The sequence below is a fragment of the Anguilla rostrata genome, chromosome 1, assembly GCF_018555375.3.
Source record: "Anguilla rostrata isolate EN2019 chromosome 1, ASM1855537v3, whole genome shotgun sequence".
Classification (NCBI taxonomy): Eukaryota; Metazoa; Chordata; class Actinopteri; order Anguilliformes; family Anguillidae; genus Anguilla; species Anguilla rostrata.
The window spans coordinates 72,179,778-72,196,473 of NC_057933.1; the positions used below are offsets into that span (position 1 = coordinate 72,179,778).

Consider the following 16,696-nt stretch of genomic DNA (forward strand, 5'->3'; position numbering starts at 1 on the left):
TTCCTGATGAACGAAGGATTAAGCAATGTCGACAGGATGGGTCATTGATTGCAGATTCGGGTGACATTTGAATTCGTTGTCGTGACCTTTCCGGGTTTTCGGAGAGAAACGTCTACAGAGTGCACTGGACTGTAAAACGCTGAGAGAATGAAACGATCGATATGGAAAGTAAAAGGGAAAGCTATAGCTAACGTCCTCCATCGGCGGACATGCGTCAAAATTGATGCTGTGCAGGATAGCAACATTTCAATACTGTCAATTTATTGTCCATCTACACTGATTTATTAGAAACGTGACATACTCGGGGCTTTCTTGTTTCTGCACTGTACTCACCTTCGTTCATTCAGCGCATGTAGGCGACACATGTACTGAATTTATGTTCGATGCTAGTGATGAAGCATCCGTTGAATTTTGTGATCACAACTCACATCCACCCCCCCCCCCCCCCCGTATAACAATTAAAACTGTCACGCATCCTAGTTCGCGATTGCATGGATGCTAATGGTTGTTCAGATCGCATGCCGGTTGTCAGCTGTGTGGCAGAGGGGGGAATCGCGCACGACTTGGTTACTGCGTCAAACGGGAGGCGGGGCCTAGAGAGTGGAAATTCCCCAGCAAGAGATGTGATAGGCGGATACGGGGCCATGGTGAAACGGGACAGACAGGGAGAGCCACTGAGGTAGGGGGCTCGGGAGGCAATAGATGGTGATAAAGGACATAAGAAAGTTTAGTATTGGTGAAGTGGAAGGACTGGCATTTTAAACCACCAAGGTCACTGATACTACGTGTGAAATAGGCACGGGGCCTGCAGTGTGTCACTGATGGGACTGCATTAATAAATCAGAAGCCTGTCCTGAATATGGAGTTGCGTGAGAGAGAGAGAGAGAGAGAGAGAGGGAGAGAGAGGGAGAGAGAGGTTCGCTGACGCTGAGGGAGAAAGAATGATCTAGAATAAGCGGAGAGAATGGATGACTGCTCTGCACCGGTTCACCTTCAGAAACATTAGCGCTGAGGTGCGGGTGCGGGTTTGTGAGGGCGGGGGAGAGGGGGGATCGAACGATCGTGACTGATGCGCAGGTGTGGTAAGGAAAGTATTGGAAGGAGGCAGAAAGGAGGAGGGGAGAAAGAGGGGGGGGGGGATCTTGTTACTGGATAATTGCCTTTGCTCACAGTTCCACGTCTCGTGTTTCCTTGTGGGCCAAGTTACCGGGCAGCAGCAGTCCATGGGGGGGGTGGGGGGGTGGGGGGGTGGGGGGGGGGGCACTGCTTGTCCCCTCTGCTACAGTGTTTCCTGCGATTCGATTGGCCAGCTCCGGTGGAGACTCCTTGCTGCAGCCGTCGCAGCAGTTTGCGCAATGCATCACATCGCAGCTGTGCCTTTCGGGCCGGCCTCGGAACCCCCGGGCCAGTGTCTGTCACCGAGTCCGCCCCTCCGATTGGCTGAGCACTCCCAGAGCGATTTCTCACGTTCCATGAGGTCACTCAGTCACACGCCAGTTGTCTTTCTTTGTAATGATTTTTGCCAGTCTGAGGTAGACGTTGAATTATTCATTGTCAGGCAGACGCTTTCCAGAACTTTCCTTCAGATCTCCGTTTTAGCTGGTGCATGCCTTGACTGTGCCGATTGCAGAAGAGCTGACTCAGTTTCGCAGATTCAACCAATCATAGTTATGTTTGCGATCCTGGTGCGGGATATGTGTGTTTTGTGTGATTGCTCATTTATGCTTGCCCGCTCTGCCGTTATCGTTTGAGGTTTCAGTCCTGTGCTTCCGGAAAGAATGAACGGCTTCTGCGGTTTTTACCGGTTTTTTTTGGCGGTCCAGGTACAGCCTCCATGCTTGCGCGGGACAGGAGAACTGCAGTACAGGAAGGGCTCCTCAAGGTCAGGCATGTAGATATATGAGCCTGGGAATTAGCCAGCTGCTCACATGCAGGAGGGGATGGAGACAGTAGGATGCTGCAGAGTAGCACCGCATGCCTGTGCTAAGAGCACTAATTAACCAATCAGTCAAGCATTCAGTCAGTCTAATTGCTTTTATATAGCGCCCTTCACAATAATAACGCTGACTCATTTATCATTGTCATGTCATCCAGTGAAGCACAACTCAAGGACGTGTACAAAATAAAAGTCAGGAAAACGTCTGAAATTAAATCCGTTATTACCTAAAAGTCCTTGGGGTAGAAACTGTGGATAGGTGTACAGGAGAGATTAAGGCACAGAAGCTACGGGAGACGACAAAAGGAGCAGCAGTGATTTAACAGTGAATAAACGTGTTCGTGGGGAAAAAAGAGGTCGGTTTGATGGTTCTGAGTGCTCAGTGCAGTAGCAGCTGGGTTAGAAGGGCCCTGCGGTAGGAGGGACGGACAGACAGGCGGCAGAGACGGACGGACAGACCGCTGCTGCTTCTAACAAGGTCACATTAGGCAGCCTCCCTGCAGCACTGCTGCTGCTGCTGCTTCCAGAAAGTGCTGCCTCATTGAAAAAGCCTCTGTGAAGGAACGAGCAGGCGGCTGTGTCACTGCGTGCTGCTCTGTGAAGGAATGAGTGTGTGGTTGTGTTACTGTGTGTGGCTCTGTGAAGGAGCTGGTGTGTGGTTGTGTTACTGTGTGCGGCTCTGTGAAGGAGCTGGTGTGTGGTTGTGTAACTGTGAGGCTCTGTCAAGGAAGGAGTGTGTGGTTGTGTCACTGTGTGCTGCTCTGTGAAGGAGCTGGTGTGTGGTTGTGTTACTGTGTGTGGCTCTGTGAAGGAGCTGGTGTGTGGTTGTGTTACTGTGTGCGGCTCTTTGAAGGAGCTGGTGTGTGGTTGTGTTACTGTGTGCGGCTCTGTGAAGGATATGGTGTGTGGTTGTGTTACTGTGTGCTGCTCTGTGAAGGACCTGGTGTGTGGTTGTGTTACTGTGGGCTGCTCTGTGAAGGAGCTGGTGTGTGGTTGTGTTACTGTGGGCTGCTCTGTGAAGGAGCTGGTGTGTGGTTGTGGTACTGTGTGCGGCTCTGTGAAGGGAAGAGTGTGTGGTTGTGTAAGTGCGTGCGGCTCTGTGAAGGGAGGAGTGTGTGGTTGTGTAAGTGCTGCGCTCTGTGAAGGACCTGGTGTGTGGTTGTGTTACTGTGTGCGGCTCTGTGAAGGGAGGAGTGTGTGGTTGTGTAAGTGCGTGCGGCTCTGTGAAGGGAGGAGTGTGTGGTTGTGTAAGTGCGTGCGGCTCTGTGAAGGGAGGAGTGTGTGGTTGTGTAAGTGCGTGCGGCTCTGTGAAGGGAGGAGTGTGTGGTTGTGTGTGCGTGCGGCTCTGTGAAGGAGGAGTGTGTGGTTTGTAATGCGTGCGGCTCTGTGAAGGGAGGAGTGTGTGGTTGTGTAAGTGCGTGCGGCTCTGTGAAGGGAGGAGTGTGTGGTTGTGTAAGTGCGTGCGGCTCTGTGAAGGGAGGAGTGTGTGGTTGTGTAATGCGTGGCTCTGTGAAGGGAGGAGTGTGTGGTTGTGTAAGTGTGTGCGGCTCTGTGAAGGGAGGAGTGTGTGGTTGTGTAAGTGCGTGCGGCTCTGTGAAGGGAGGAGTGTGTGGTTGTGTAAGTGTGTGCTGGGTGATTGAATACAGAGTGCCAGTGTGTGAGTCTGACAGCCACGATGAGAGGCCCCATACAAGCTGGCACACGCAAAGGCGCCTGGTTAGATAGTGTGCTGCACGGTCACCCCCGCCCCCCACCAAACAGCTAAGAGGGGCCGGGCCGGGCTGGGCTGGGCTGGGCTGGGCCGGGCCGGGCTGGGCTGGGCCGGGCTTGGATGGGAGATTTGAGCGAGTCAGGGTGCTCCTAGTTGGCCAGCAGGGGGCAGTCTTCAGTACGGATCAAGGTGACAAGCACCATTGATGGAGACGCCCTGCTGGAGGACACAACATCTTCTTCGACTGCTGCAGCTATAAAGCTTCTAATGGAACTTACTGTAAAGCAGAAGTTGCCAGCCCTGTTCCTGGAAGCCTGCCGTCCTGTAGGTTTTCACTTCAACCCTAATTTGGCACGCCTGACTCCTTACTAATTAGCAATTTGATTAGATATTATCGCTGTTGAATTAAATGTGGTTTGTTGGAGTTGGAGTGAAAACCTAAAGAACAGTAAACCTCCAGGAACGGGGTTCGGAACCACTGCTCGCAAAGAGTTGTGTGCTCCCATGGGTCCTAGCCAAATGTCCAGTGTGGCTCTTGCATTCCATTTCATCATTAGTTGGCTGAATAAAGCTTTTACAGTCACCCTCAACTACATGCCCGCCAAATGCCCCACTTGAAAATGTCTGCCGTACTCAACCCTGGGCGAGGGGGGGTTTACAAATGGGTGGTGAGTGGGAAGATGTTATCTACCTAACTGAAAAGATACAAGAAAGCTTTAAGGTACAAGAAAGCTGCTAAATGACGACTGTCCTTATTATCGTTCATATACTTATGATAGTTATTGGTTAGCGCGTGTCCATTGCAGATAGAGCGGAGGAGTTGGTCCTTTTCCAGGCCGGTGGACACACAGTTCCCGCTCCTTTCCTCAGGGGACGGGAAGCTCACACGGGCCCGTACGGGGACCCAGCTGCCGGGATGAACAGATCAGTGGACGGACAGAGAGACAGATGGGCGGGGGGGAAGGGAGGACGGGGCGAATGGCGCCGTGAGATGGGATTTCATTTGGGTGATTGTGCTGCACCGGAGAGGGAGAGCCAGACGGGGACACACGGGGTGGGGTTGCTTTTCGTGCGTGGTGTCTCCATGACATCACCAAAGCTCATAAACCTGGAGGGCTCTGGAGCATTAGCATGTGCCCTTACGGTTTCGGGTAAATGGCTAGATGTCTGTGGGTGGCTGTGGCAGAAGGTCACTGGGGACTGTGTTCTGGAATGGAGAGCAGGATTACAGCTCTGTGACAACTGTGCAATAATGGCTATTGTATTACTTGGTTGAATTATTCAGTTCATGTGTGTGTGCGCACGTGTGTGTGTGTGTGCGTGTGTGTGTCTGTGTGTGTGTGCATGTGTATGTATGTGTGTGTGTGTGTGTAGGTGCATGCATGTGTGCGTGTGTGTATATGAGTGTGTGTGTGTGTGTGTATTCGTGTGTGTGTGCGTGTGTGCTTGCAGCGGGCCCTGATTGTGAGTGTCCTTTTGTTGAAATAACTGACGGAGGGGAACAGAACAAGTTGTGTAAGGCTGTGTTCAGTGCTCACTGGGTTAATCTCATAGTGCAGTAATCAGATAATCACACAGCGCTAATCCCGCAGACCGGCTCTAGATCCAGCCATATTCTTAGCCTTTGCCCGCCATAAATGCATTATGTTCTGCCCCAAATGCTGGTCCGGGATCAGTTTTAATAGTTTTTGTGCAATGACTGCAGTTTGAGTCGTGGTCACAGAAGGTGGATCAGTTGCTGAATGCAGAAGTGTTTCTGGACATGAACAGGAACGATCAACACACCTTAAATCACGATAGCACATACACACACTTACATACACACTACACACACAATGATCACACCCCACATACACACACTTTACATACACACACCGCACATAGACACACCCCACATACACACAACTCTACATGCACACCCTAAACACACACAATCTGCATACACACACCCTCCATACACACACCCTGAACACACACAATCTACATACACACACCTCATACACACTACACACACCTCTACATACACACACCTCCAAACACACCATACACCTCCATCACATACACACCTTAAACACACACTCTACATACACATACCCTGAACACACACATTGTACATACATACACACACCCTACAAACACACATTCTAAATACACACACTCTACATACACACACCACACATAGACACACCCTCCATACACACACCCTGAACACACACAATGTACATACACACACCCTCCATACACACACCCTAAACACACACATGTACATACACACACCCTACATACACACACGCTACATACACACACTTTACATACTCACACCCTACATACACACACTCCGCATACACACACGTTACATGCACACACCCTAAATACACACACTCAACACACACACACACACACACACACACACAGGGCAGTACTGACTTGCCATACTACCACACCAGCAGGGAGATGGAGGTTTTCCCCTGTGGCCTGGCTAATTGCACACCTGTGAGAGGCACACTGAGCTGGAGGAGATTTGCCTGGGTGACCCTTGGGTCCGCTGCATGTCGAGCACTCTGATGTCACTTCCTCTGCCTTGAGGAAGGGCACAGCGGAGGCACGAAGACAAATGCATTTTTGACTGGCCAGACCGCCGCTGTCACTGTGGCAATATTAAATATTAAAAACGAGAGTCTCTCTGCCTTATTTAATAAAACCTGAATAAGAGCGTATTGTTTGAGTCCCTGTGCTGTTAGTCATGGTAGAACGTGTGTCTTTCCTGCACCTGGAGGGATGCAGGGACTGGCAACGTGTGTGTACTGGACTGCGTGCTGCGTGTCTGGACATGAAGCAACTCAGGTTGAGGGCTTGTGACTCGGTTGGCAAACCTGCCTGGGGGGACAGCTGCAATATCCACTTCCCTAACCGCTCCGCCACGCTTCCTCTAAAGAGGGGAAGGGGCCCGGGGAACCGTCAGGGCCCTCACTTCTCTCTTTGAGTCTGAGATGCTGTGTCCTTCCTCTTTCTGTGCCAGCAGGAGTGACCCTCTCCTCCCCTCCCCCTGGGGCCGAGGCCCCCGGCCGTGCCCACGTCCGAGTGACTGCGCCCGTAGCGCACTGCGGAGTTCGCTCCTCCCCTTCCTGCGGCCGCTCTCTTTTCGGAGAGACTCGTTGTCCTGTTCTCTCTCTCTCTCTCTCTCTCTCTCTCTCTCTCTCTCTCTCGGTCTCCCTGGTGACTTTCCTCCTGTGCCCTATTTTACGCTACCTCAGCTGTTCTTGTGCCGCATTGTGTCTGCGTAATCTGCCAGGGCGTTCTTGCTCTGTGCAGACAGATGCTGCGGGCACGCATGCTGGCTCTCCAAGCTGGCTACCGCACTGCCTGACTACAAAGGCTGTTCATCTGCTTTTTTCATGTTTTCCCTGTTTTTCACATCTCACGCCTAACCCACTACGTATGAAGGCTGTCTATCTCGCTGCTTGTAAGGGCTGTCTGTTTCATTGCCTGCCTATAAGGGCAGTCCATCACATTGCCTAACAGTAAGGGCTGTATATCTCACTGCATTCCTGAAAAGGTCATCTATCTCACTACTTGCCTGTAAGGGCCGTCTATCTCACTGCCTGCCTGAAAAGGCTGTCTATCTCACTGGGACTGTCTATCTCACTGCTTGCCTGTAAGGGCTGTCTATCTCCCTGCCTGCCTGTAAGGGCTGTCTATCTCACTGCCTGTCTGTAAAGGTTGTTTATTTCTCTGGTTACAGGTGTAGCTATGACTGTTGTTAAACGTCCTGGTTCCTGTCCCTTTCACTCACATGTGTAGACTGTGCTGTTCCACATCAGGCCCAGTTATGAGCCAGCCTGCTTCATTCCGCCCCGGCGATAATTAGCGAGTCTGTAATTGGAGGCACTGGCCAAGGTACTGAAATGAATCCAATTGCAGCTGCACCAGTAATTTGTGACAGGAGTGTGCAAGGAGAACGAGAATCAAGATTCTGGCAGGCCTCCACCGATCGAGACGAACCGGCACGCTGGCGGGGATTGAGTTTCCTGTCGCACCGATGTTCGGCTCTCAAATGTGACCTCCTCTCCGTACATCGAGTTCCTGCGCATCGGGGGGACAGCCAGTTCAGAGATTACTCATGTTTTGGTGCTCAATCAACATCAGGAAGCTTCTCTTCGGAGCGATCTGTTCCTGGAGGTGCTCGGAAGCAGAAGTGCTCTGCTGGGGCTGTATGGTGGTGGTGTGGTGTAGGGTAGTTTGGTGGAGCGGTGATGGTGATGTGGTATAGGGTGGTTTGGTGGAGCGGTGATGGTGATGTGGTGTAGGGGGGTTGCAGTGGAGCAGTGATGGTGGTTTTGTGGTGTAGGGGGGTTGCAGTGGAGCAGTGGTGGTGATGTGCTGTAGGAGGGGTTCCAGTGGCTCTGATGGGAGGTGCTGTTGATGGCTGCAGTTCAGCGGGTTCTGTAGCAGGATGGTGAATAATGCAGAGCGGGGCTGCTGTCTGTTTGTCCCTCCCCAGGGTGTGTAATTCCAGCCTGGTGTCCCTATCCCCCCCCCCCCCCCCCCAGCAGTGACCACATTACACTTTGTCATTACACTTAGCAGAAAACCTCTCACTCTGAGGACTGAGTATTGGCAAGTACTGCCAGTGCCATACACACCCACACACACACAAACACACATGCGCACACGTGTACACACACCTATATACAGCCCTACATACACGCGCAAGCACACACCCACACACACACACACACACACATGTACACACACCTACATACAGCCCTCCATACACACACAAGCACACACACACACATACACAAAGAAGTGCTCATGGACCCACACATGTACACATGCAAAAATACACAGACATAAATATATATACATGCACAAGAACACACAAATACACTCACATATACTGTACACATTCACACAAACCCATACGTGCACACATGCACAGACAGGAATACTAGCTTATTGACAAGGGCACATATCACACTCACAAGTAAAAAGTAGAAACTTAGTTAGAGGACTTGTTTCAACTTTGATGATGATGATGATGATGGTGATGGCGATGTGTTTTATTCAGTTAAGGTAATGAACAATAAAGAATTTTTCCCCCATTTTGTGATATTCTTCAGGGTGTGTCATCAGAAAGACACAAATAAACTTTTACCTATCGTCAACTCAAAATGATGGATACAGAAACTGCAGACTCTTTTTCCCATAGATTGCTGATGACATTACTATGACTGTCCATCTCCTGGAAACATTCTGAAATTTACCCATCAGCTGAGCTGTGCGGTTCATGTTCAGTTCATAGACCCAGCCCGAGCGTTTGGCAAGGCTTTGTGTCCTCACTGTTCAGCCATTTTCCAAAACCTAGACTGACACCTGGATATCGATCTTCCTACCCCAAGTCCCCGTTAATGAGTGTGTGGTGTCCTGTGTGACCCGTCCCTTATGAAAATGAAGATGAAATATGTAAAAAAAATATCTAACATTAGTGTGGAAACGTGGGCAGCTCAGTGCACGGTGCTGTGAGGACCGGTCATGTTAGCCAGGACGGTTTTTAAGACGATGGCCGTGAGCGTCAGCCCCTCTCACATGTACTCAGTTTTTGGAGCAACCAGCCGAGTGGGTCGGGGTGTGGGGGGGGGTGGGGGGGGCTGTCCTGGCAGACCGTCGTGCTCCCCCAGGGGTGCCCATCCTACGCCAGTGCGGAACGAGTGGCACCGCGCTGGCACCAGGAAAAGCCGCCAACCGCTCACTTCCTCTGGGAAACGCAACACCGCAGTCTCTGTGTCATGTGACCACAGACTCTGTAGATTCGGTGTTGGGGTGCGTGCGGAGCTATAACCCCTCCCCCCTCATTAAGAGGGAATACACAGCATCCCCCCCTGGACTCACATGACCGCGGCCTCTTAATGGGTTTGGTGTACGCTAATGTACGTAGCCTATAGCTTAGCACCTGCATTACTCACATTACACACACAGGTAGGACCTCTGCCAGTCATGGCTGCCTTGGAGTACCTTTATCCTGCAATGAACAATTAAAGGCAGTGCAGTTAATGGTGATCTGTCGCTTGAGTTTAGGGTTTAGACAGAGTTAAGCTACGCTGACTGAATGTCGTCACAGGAGTAGTCCATATTTTTTAGACTAAATATGCAATGATACTCATCGTATTCATTGTTTATTTGAATAGGACAGAGCAGTGTCAGAGTATCAGAGTAACCCATGTACGGTCAGCTAGAGTCTACAGCAGGTGCCTTTGTGTGGTGAATGAGCGCAGTGCTCATAGTCAGGTTTATCAAGTGACCGGGCGGCGAATCAGAACCGTTTGAGCCCTCACGGTGGGAAGGGGGGGGGACGGGTGGAGGACAGATGGACACGGACAGACAGGGGACAGGGGGCTGAGGCAGAGTCCCTTCAGGGGGTGCAGGCATAGACATATCCATTTGTCTTGTATTATGCGTCAGGGAGAGTACAGGCCCCCTGGGGTCCCAGAGCAGTTTGAGGGGCCCCTGGATTCCCCTGCTGTTTAACGGATGAGTTACAGAGAGAACTCGTTAAGGCCTGGGCGCGATGCAGGAGCCCAGCTGTCCAATGGGAGGGGCCCTGTGGCCACGGGCGCTGTTGCCATGGGATTCCAGGGTCAAGGGGCGGAGCCTGGAGGCCAGGGGGGAACTGGACAAAGGCCCTAAATGGAATTGGCATTAATCGCACCGTCCCTGTAAACAGATAGCGCCTCAGCCGATATCTATTGTCAGCACCGGATCACCGTGACAGCCTGCTCCTCCCTCTAAACCCCCGGTCCTGTCTCTCTATCTCTGTCAATCTGTCAACTCACCCCCCCCACCCCCACACAGTCTCTCTCCTTCCATCTGTCCTCCCCCCCCCCCCCATAACCCCCGCACTCTTTATCTGCATCAGCATCACCTGGCACCTCCATCGCTCTCCCGTTCCTCTCTGTCCTGTCCCTCCTTCTTTGTCTCTCCCTTTTGCAGGTGTGAAAGGGGGAGATGGGGTGGAAGTCTGAGTTGGATGGGCATGGGGGCAGATATGTGCATTTTGGGAAGGGGGGGTGGGGGAATGGGCACGTTGGGGCAAGGAGGGCAAGCTGGCTGCGTTGAGCTGCTGGGGGTGGGGGGGGCGGTTGGGGTGGGGTGGGGGGGGGTGGGGGGGCGGTTGGGGTGGGGGGGGGGGGTGGGGGTGGGGGGTGAATGCAGCTCACTCAAGAGCGCAGGTGTGCTGTCAGCCCTCATCAAACCTCTGATGAGACTGAGGTCAACACACACTGATCCCCCACACACCACACAACAACACACACACACACACACCACACACACACACACACACACACCACACACACACACACACACACACACACACCACACACACACACACACACACACACACACACACACCCACACACACACACACACACACACACACACACACACACACACACACACACACACACACACACGCACACACCACCACACAACACCACAAACCACGCACACACCACACCACACACACCACGCACACCACACACACCACCACACACACGCACACACCACACAAAACACACACACACAGCACACACGCACACACACCACACAGCACACACACACACACACACCAACACACGCACACACACCACACACACACACACCACACACACACACACACACGCACACACGCACACACGCACACACACACACACACGCACACACACACACACACATGCGTGCGCATACACACGCACAACTAATGTTTCAAATCTGTACGAGGAATGTGTACAGCATGTGCAAAAAGGATGTTCCCAATCCACCAGCCACTCCTCTGCCTCAAACAAGACATTCACTTAAAAATGAGAATAGTACATTTGAGCCCAAACCCTGTTGCAACACACTGATGCCTTTGTGCAGACTGTGCTGCACTCGATGAACCAGCCCGGTCATTATTAGGAGAACATACAGTCCAAATACAGGGAGTGATGACCGCATGGGTCGTGAATGTTGTTAAACTGGTACTGCAGCATAACAATCTGGAAACACTTACATGATTTGTCCGCTACATCAGTTGCACAATGGAACCGTAAGGGATTTCATAACAGCACACGGCAGGGAGAACAGTTTTGCGCACACGGTTAAACATGGATCCCCGTCTGAAACGGGAAGTTATTACTGCGATGGGGGAAAAGTGATGTCACTCTTTCATGAAAGCGCTCTAAAAAGGAGAGAGAGAATATTTTAGCACTCTGGGCGTACGGCGTCTAGCAGGCGCAGAAGGGTGCCGGCACTACAAACGCTAGCCCACGCACCCCCCCAATGGAACACTCGCTCACCACAGCTCACCACCAGGTGTAACCAGTTCCGTCTCCACGGTTACAGCTGTAGTTTTCCATCACTCCCACCTGTCACTCACCTCTCGGGAGGAGAACTGGAGGAAGGGAGGGACCGAGGGAGGGAGGGAGGGAGGGAGGGGGAGAGGAAAGGAGGGAGGGGGAGGGAGGGGGAGGGGGGCATGGTTGGCCGGGCCTGCCTGGTCTTGCTGTAGTCAGCAGTGTGGGATGAGCTTCAGTCTCCTGCTAAAGACCTTCCCACAGGCATTGTGCTGTGGCCTTACTTTGAATGTCATCACAGACACACACACACACAAACATACACATACACACACAAACACACACAGACACACACACGCACACATACACACACACACACATGCACGGACACACACACATGTACGCACGCATGCATATACACACACCCAAACACATGCACACACACACACATACACACTAACGCAAACATACACACACACACAGTGTCAGAATATTTCAAACAGCCTTCCACTGACACAGGTAATGATTTCACGCACACAAACAACAACTAACAAGAAGAGACAAGTCCAAGCTGGCCTGGGAGCTGTTGTGTGTCACTGTGTGCGTGTGTGTATGTGTACTGATTAGGCTGTGCGCATGCATTTTATTAGGGTGTGTGTGTATTCCTGATTGTGTTAGTATGTGAGTGTTGGTACACGCGTGGTACATGTGTGTGACTATGGCCTGCTTCTTCAGCAGGAGCCTGGTTTGATCGGATGCCCCCCTCCCTCCTCTCTCCCCCCAAGCCTGCTCTCCTTTCCTGACACAGTGTCGGGTTGTCACTCCACTGAAAGCCCCTATCCGCTCCTCTCTGCACCTCCCCGACTGCTCCCTGCACCTCCCACACCTCCTCCTGAGCCCACTGTACTCAGACCGCCCAAAGCATCGTGGGAGAATTCTGTCCCTGCTCCACAGACACACAGGGACACTCAGAAATACAGACCGGTCCAGAGACATCTTCAGTGTCATCTCCTGCAATCTCGTCAAACCCTGTGAAATTTCCAGGAACCAATACAACCAATAAAAAAACTCAGAAAAAAACCTAACTTGACTGATCTGTGCAGGATGCTGTTACAGAAACCTCTGTGGTACTGAAATGACTTGAGTCTAGATTCTGCGCAAACCCTTGAAGCTTCCAGTAGCTTCCATCATTTTCACCTGGCTTAGCTGCAGTCTAATGCAATCGAGCTCAGAGCACCGCCTATAGATGAGGCTGTGAAAATGAAGAAAATGGCTTCTGATGTGGGGGTCCCGTCTGAATGACTTGCTATTTGGATTGGTTACTCGTTTTAATATCTGTCTATAAAAAAAACATTTGTTTTCCCAGTTTTGTGGTGGTACCAGATGGTAATGTGTACTAAAGAAAGGAGAGCCAGAAGGTGGAGGAGGAATTGGGATGTCCTTTTTTGTTTTGTTTGGTCGAAAGGTTTGTGCCCCGATGAACCGCTGAGACTTTGAAAGCAGCTGTAATGAAAAACTTTTTTCCTCCTCAATCGCTCAAGTCTAGCAAGGATGATCCGTGAGTCAGACACATTCTGTGTGCAGTGATGTAGGGATGGAGGCACACAAAAAAACAAGAAAAAAAAAACGTGTGTGTGTGTACAAGAGAGATTGAGAGAGAGAGAAAGAGAGATAGAGACATCCCTTGGTTCAAGTGCTTTCCTTATGTATCCTAAAATATATCAAATGTCTCACATGACTGGTGATGTCATGGGTGATGTCATATGACTCACATGACTGGTGATGTCATGAGTGGCGGCAGGTCACGGGTTGAGCCCGTAGTGACTGCGTCTGTCTGTCTGTCCCCTTTGCAGTATGGACGGTCAGACAGTTACCGCGTGGCCACCACGCAAGACAAGGATGACAAGGACTCTCCCAAGAAGAAGAACAAGGCTAAAGACCTTGATGAGCTGAAGAAAGAAGTACCACTGGTAAGACCCTTCTGTAGCACAGGGAGACACAATGACACACAGAACAGCTGATCTCTTAATCCAAACAATGTTCATACTGTAAATAACAGCGTAGTGACACACACACATCTTTACTGGAGTTTAACAGACGCTCTTATCCGGAGAAACTTACAATGCAAACACAAGTGCGAGGATCCGGGTTCAAAGTGCAGAAATTCCCAAGAGGAGGAAAAGTTACAGTCCCAAGAGAGCCCACGAGTGCAAGAAGTGCAAGCTTGATTTACGACTTGTCAACTACCCCACTGAACATTAAACTAAGTTATACAAACAAGCACAAAACTACCCTACTGAACATTAAACTAAGTTATACCAGCACACACAAAACTACCCTACAGAACATTGAATTAAGTTATACCAACACACAAAACTACCCTACTGAACATTAAACTAAGTTATACCAGCACACACAAAACTACCCTACAGAACATTGAATTAAGTTATACCAACACACAAAACTACCCAACAGAACATTAAATGAAGTTATACCAACACACAGAACTACCCTACAGAACATTAAATGAAGTTATACCAACACACACACACAAAACCACCCTACTCAACATCAGGGTCCTGCATCGGCACCTGTTCAAATACAGCTCCAGACCTCTGCAAATAGACTCCATGGAAAATGTCACGTGACTCACACTCGAAATCCTGTACCGTGTCACGAAGATCCCATCGCATCACACGGGCAGAGCCGGCTGCTGGCATGAACAGTACGTGCAGTCCTTTAGGGCCACAACACAAGAGTGGGCCGCACATTTCAGGGCTTTAAGTGTTTTCGTTCTTCTGAAAGACATTGTAATTGTGCAGTATTCAGAGGGAGTAAATAGCTTTCTCAGTGCTATTGTTCCTGCGCAGGTTTTCCGTTCCCCAATTAGCAACAAATCCACCCCCACCCACCGCCCAGTCTGAGATGTTGCCCCTGGTTACTTATTGTTTAGGGCCCCCAAAATCCTGGAGCTGCCTCTGCATAAAAGGGTTCCTGGTGAAAAAAAAAAAACAAACAAAAAAGAAACAAGCTAGGCTAAAATTAGATCCAGTTGCTCTTTGGTTAATGAGAGTGTGCGATTCAAAAGTATCGCATTGCTATATTACAGACTGAAGAATGGACTAATCGTCATCAAGGTCGTTTATAATTGGTCTCTAACTTGAAAAGATGATTATAGGGAGGAGAATCCAAGACACAGCAAAGTGTCGAGTCTTGGATCACATGATCTGGCAGCACAGAGCTTCGGTTACACCCCCATTTCAGCATTCATCCGCAACAGTTTGGGGGGTTGGGGGGGGGGGCTGTTTGTGACACCGTGAACAGATAGCAGTAAAGAATTTCACAGCGATGAAAGGCCGGTGTCGCTGGCACGCGATCGCCGGCGGCCATGTTGACGCTGCGCGCCCCCTGACGTCGCCTCCCTGCCTCTCTCTCCTCTCAGACGGAGCACAAGATGTCCGTGGAAGAAGTCTGCCGGAAATTCAACACCGACATCGTCCAGGTGAGACGCGCAGCTGCACCTCCGCCGGTCAGACACCGGGGGGCACTGTGCAGTACCAACTTCAGTGTCCCCCTGCACTCTCCTCTGTGTAGCTCCTGGAGCAAAGCAATGAATTACGTAAAACAAGTGGTATTCATTTATTTTTCAAATTACAGTCAACATCATAAAACTGACTCAGCTTTTAAAAAAAGAGACACAAAGACCAAATTCTGCTTACCTCTCCAACATACTGTCACAGAACAGTGTGCAGGGTCCTTCAGGCTCATTTAGCTGATATGCTAAGGCCGTTTGTCCCTTCTCTGTCTGGCTGTCCGTCTGTCTCAGGGTCTGACCAACGCCAAGGCGGCCGAGTATCTGATCCGGGACGGACCCAACGCCCTCACCCCCCCTCCCACCACGCCGGAGTGGGTCAAGTTCTGTCGCCAGCTGTTCGGAGGTTTCTCCATCCTGCTGTGGCTCGGAGCCATCCTCTGCTTCCTGGCCTACGCCATCCAGGCCGCCACCGAGGACGATCCCGCCGGGGACAACGTGGTCCCGTCCGCCGTGCCCCCCCCCCCCCCCCCCACCAGAATCCAGAATTCAGAATCTTACCGTTTATTTTAATGTTCTTTCACTTGGGTTCGAAGCTCAAAGGCAACAGCACCAGAATACAACCGATCGTTTCATTTATTTTCGGTCAGTCAGAACCTCTGAGAAGCACAGCGTTTGTGTGTGTTTCTGTGGTGTGGAGCACAGAGTTTGTGCGTTTCTGAGATGAGTGTCTCTGAGATGGTCGTTGTGTCCGCTCTCCTCCCACAGCTGTATCTGGGCATCGTGCTGTCGGCTGTGGTCATCATCACCGGCTGCTTCTCCTACTTCCAGGAGGCCAAGAGCTCCAAGATCATGGAGTCTTTTAAGAACATGGTGCCCCAGGTGTGTATGTGTGCATGTGTGTGTGCATGTGTGCATGTGAGTGTGAGTGCGAGTGTGTGCGTGCACGCGCGCGTGTGTGTGTGTGTGCGGGTGTGTGTGTGTGTGTGTGTGTGTGCACGGGCATGCGCGTGCACGTACGTGTGTGTGTATGAGTGTGAGTGTAAATGTGAGTGTGTGAGTGTGTGTGTGTGCGGGTGTGTAAATGTGAGTGTGTGTGTGAGTATGAGTGTAAATGTGTGTGTGTGTGTGTGTGTGAGTGTAAATGTGAGTGTGTGTGTGTGTGTGCGGGTGTGTAAATGTGA

At 51.0% G+C, this 16,696-nt stretch overlaps 1 protein-coding gene across 2 annotated transcripts in view; it reads left to right on the top strand.

Moving 5' to 3' along the window:
- Positions 1–16,696, top strand: part of atp1a3b (ATPase Na+/K+ transporting subunit alpha 3b) — a 47,443-nt gene that overhangs the window by 18,790 nt on the left and 11,957 nt on the right. For both annotated transcript variants that reach the window (XM_064298222.1, XM_064298230.1), the window contains 4 exons: positions 13,834–13,950; positions 15,423–15,482; positions 15,807–16,010; positions 16,281–16,394. In XM_064298222.1, coding sequence (XP_064154292.1) covers positions 13,834–13,950; positions 15,423–15,482; positions 15,807–16,010; positions 16,281–16,394 — 495 coding nt within the window. The remainder of the gene's footprint in view (positions 1–13,833; positions 13,951–15,422; positions 15,483–15,806; positions 16,011–16,280; positions 16,395–16,696) is intronic.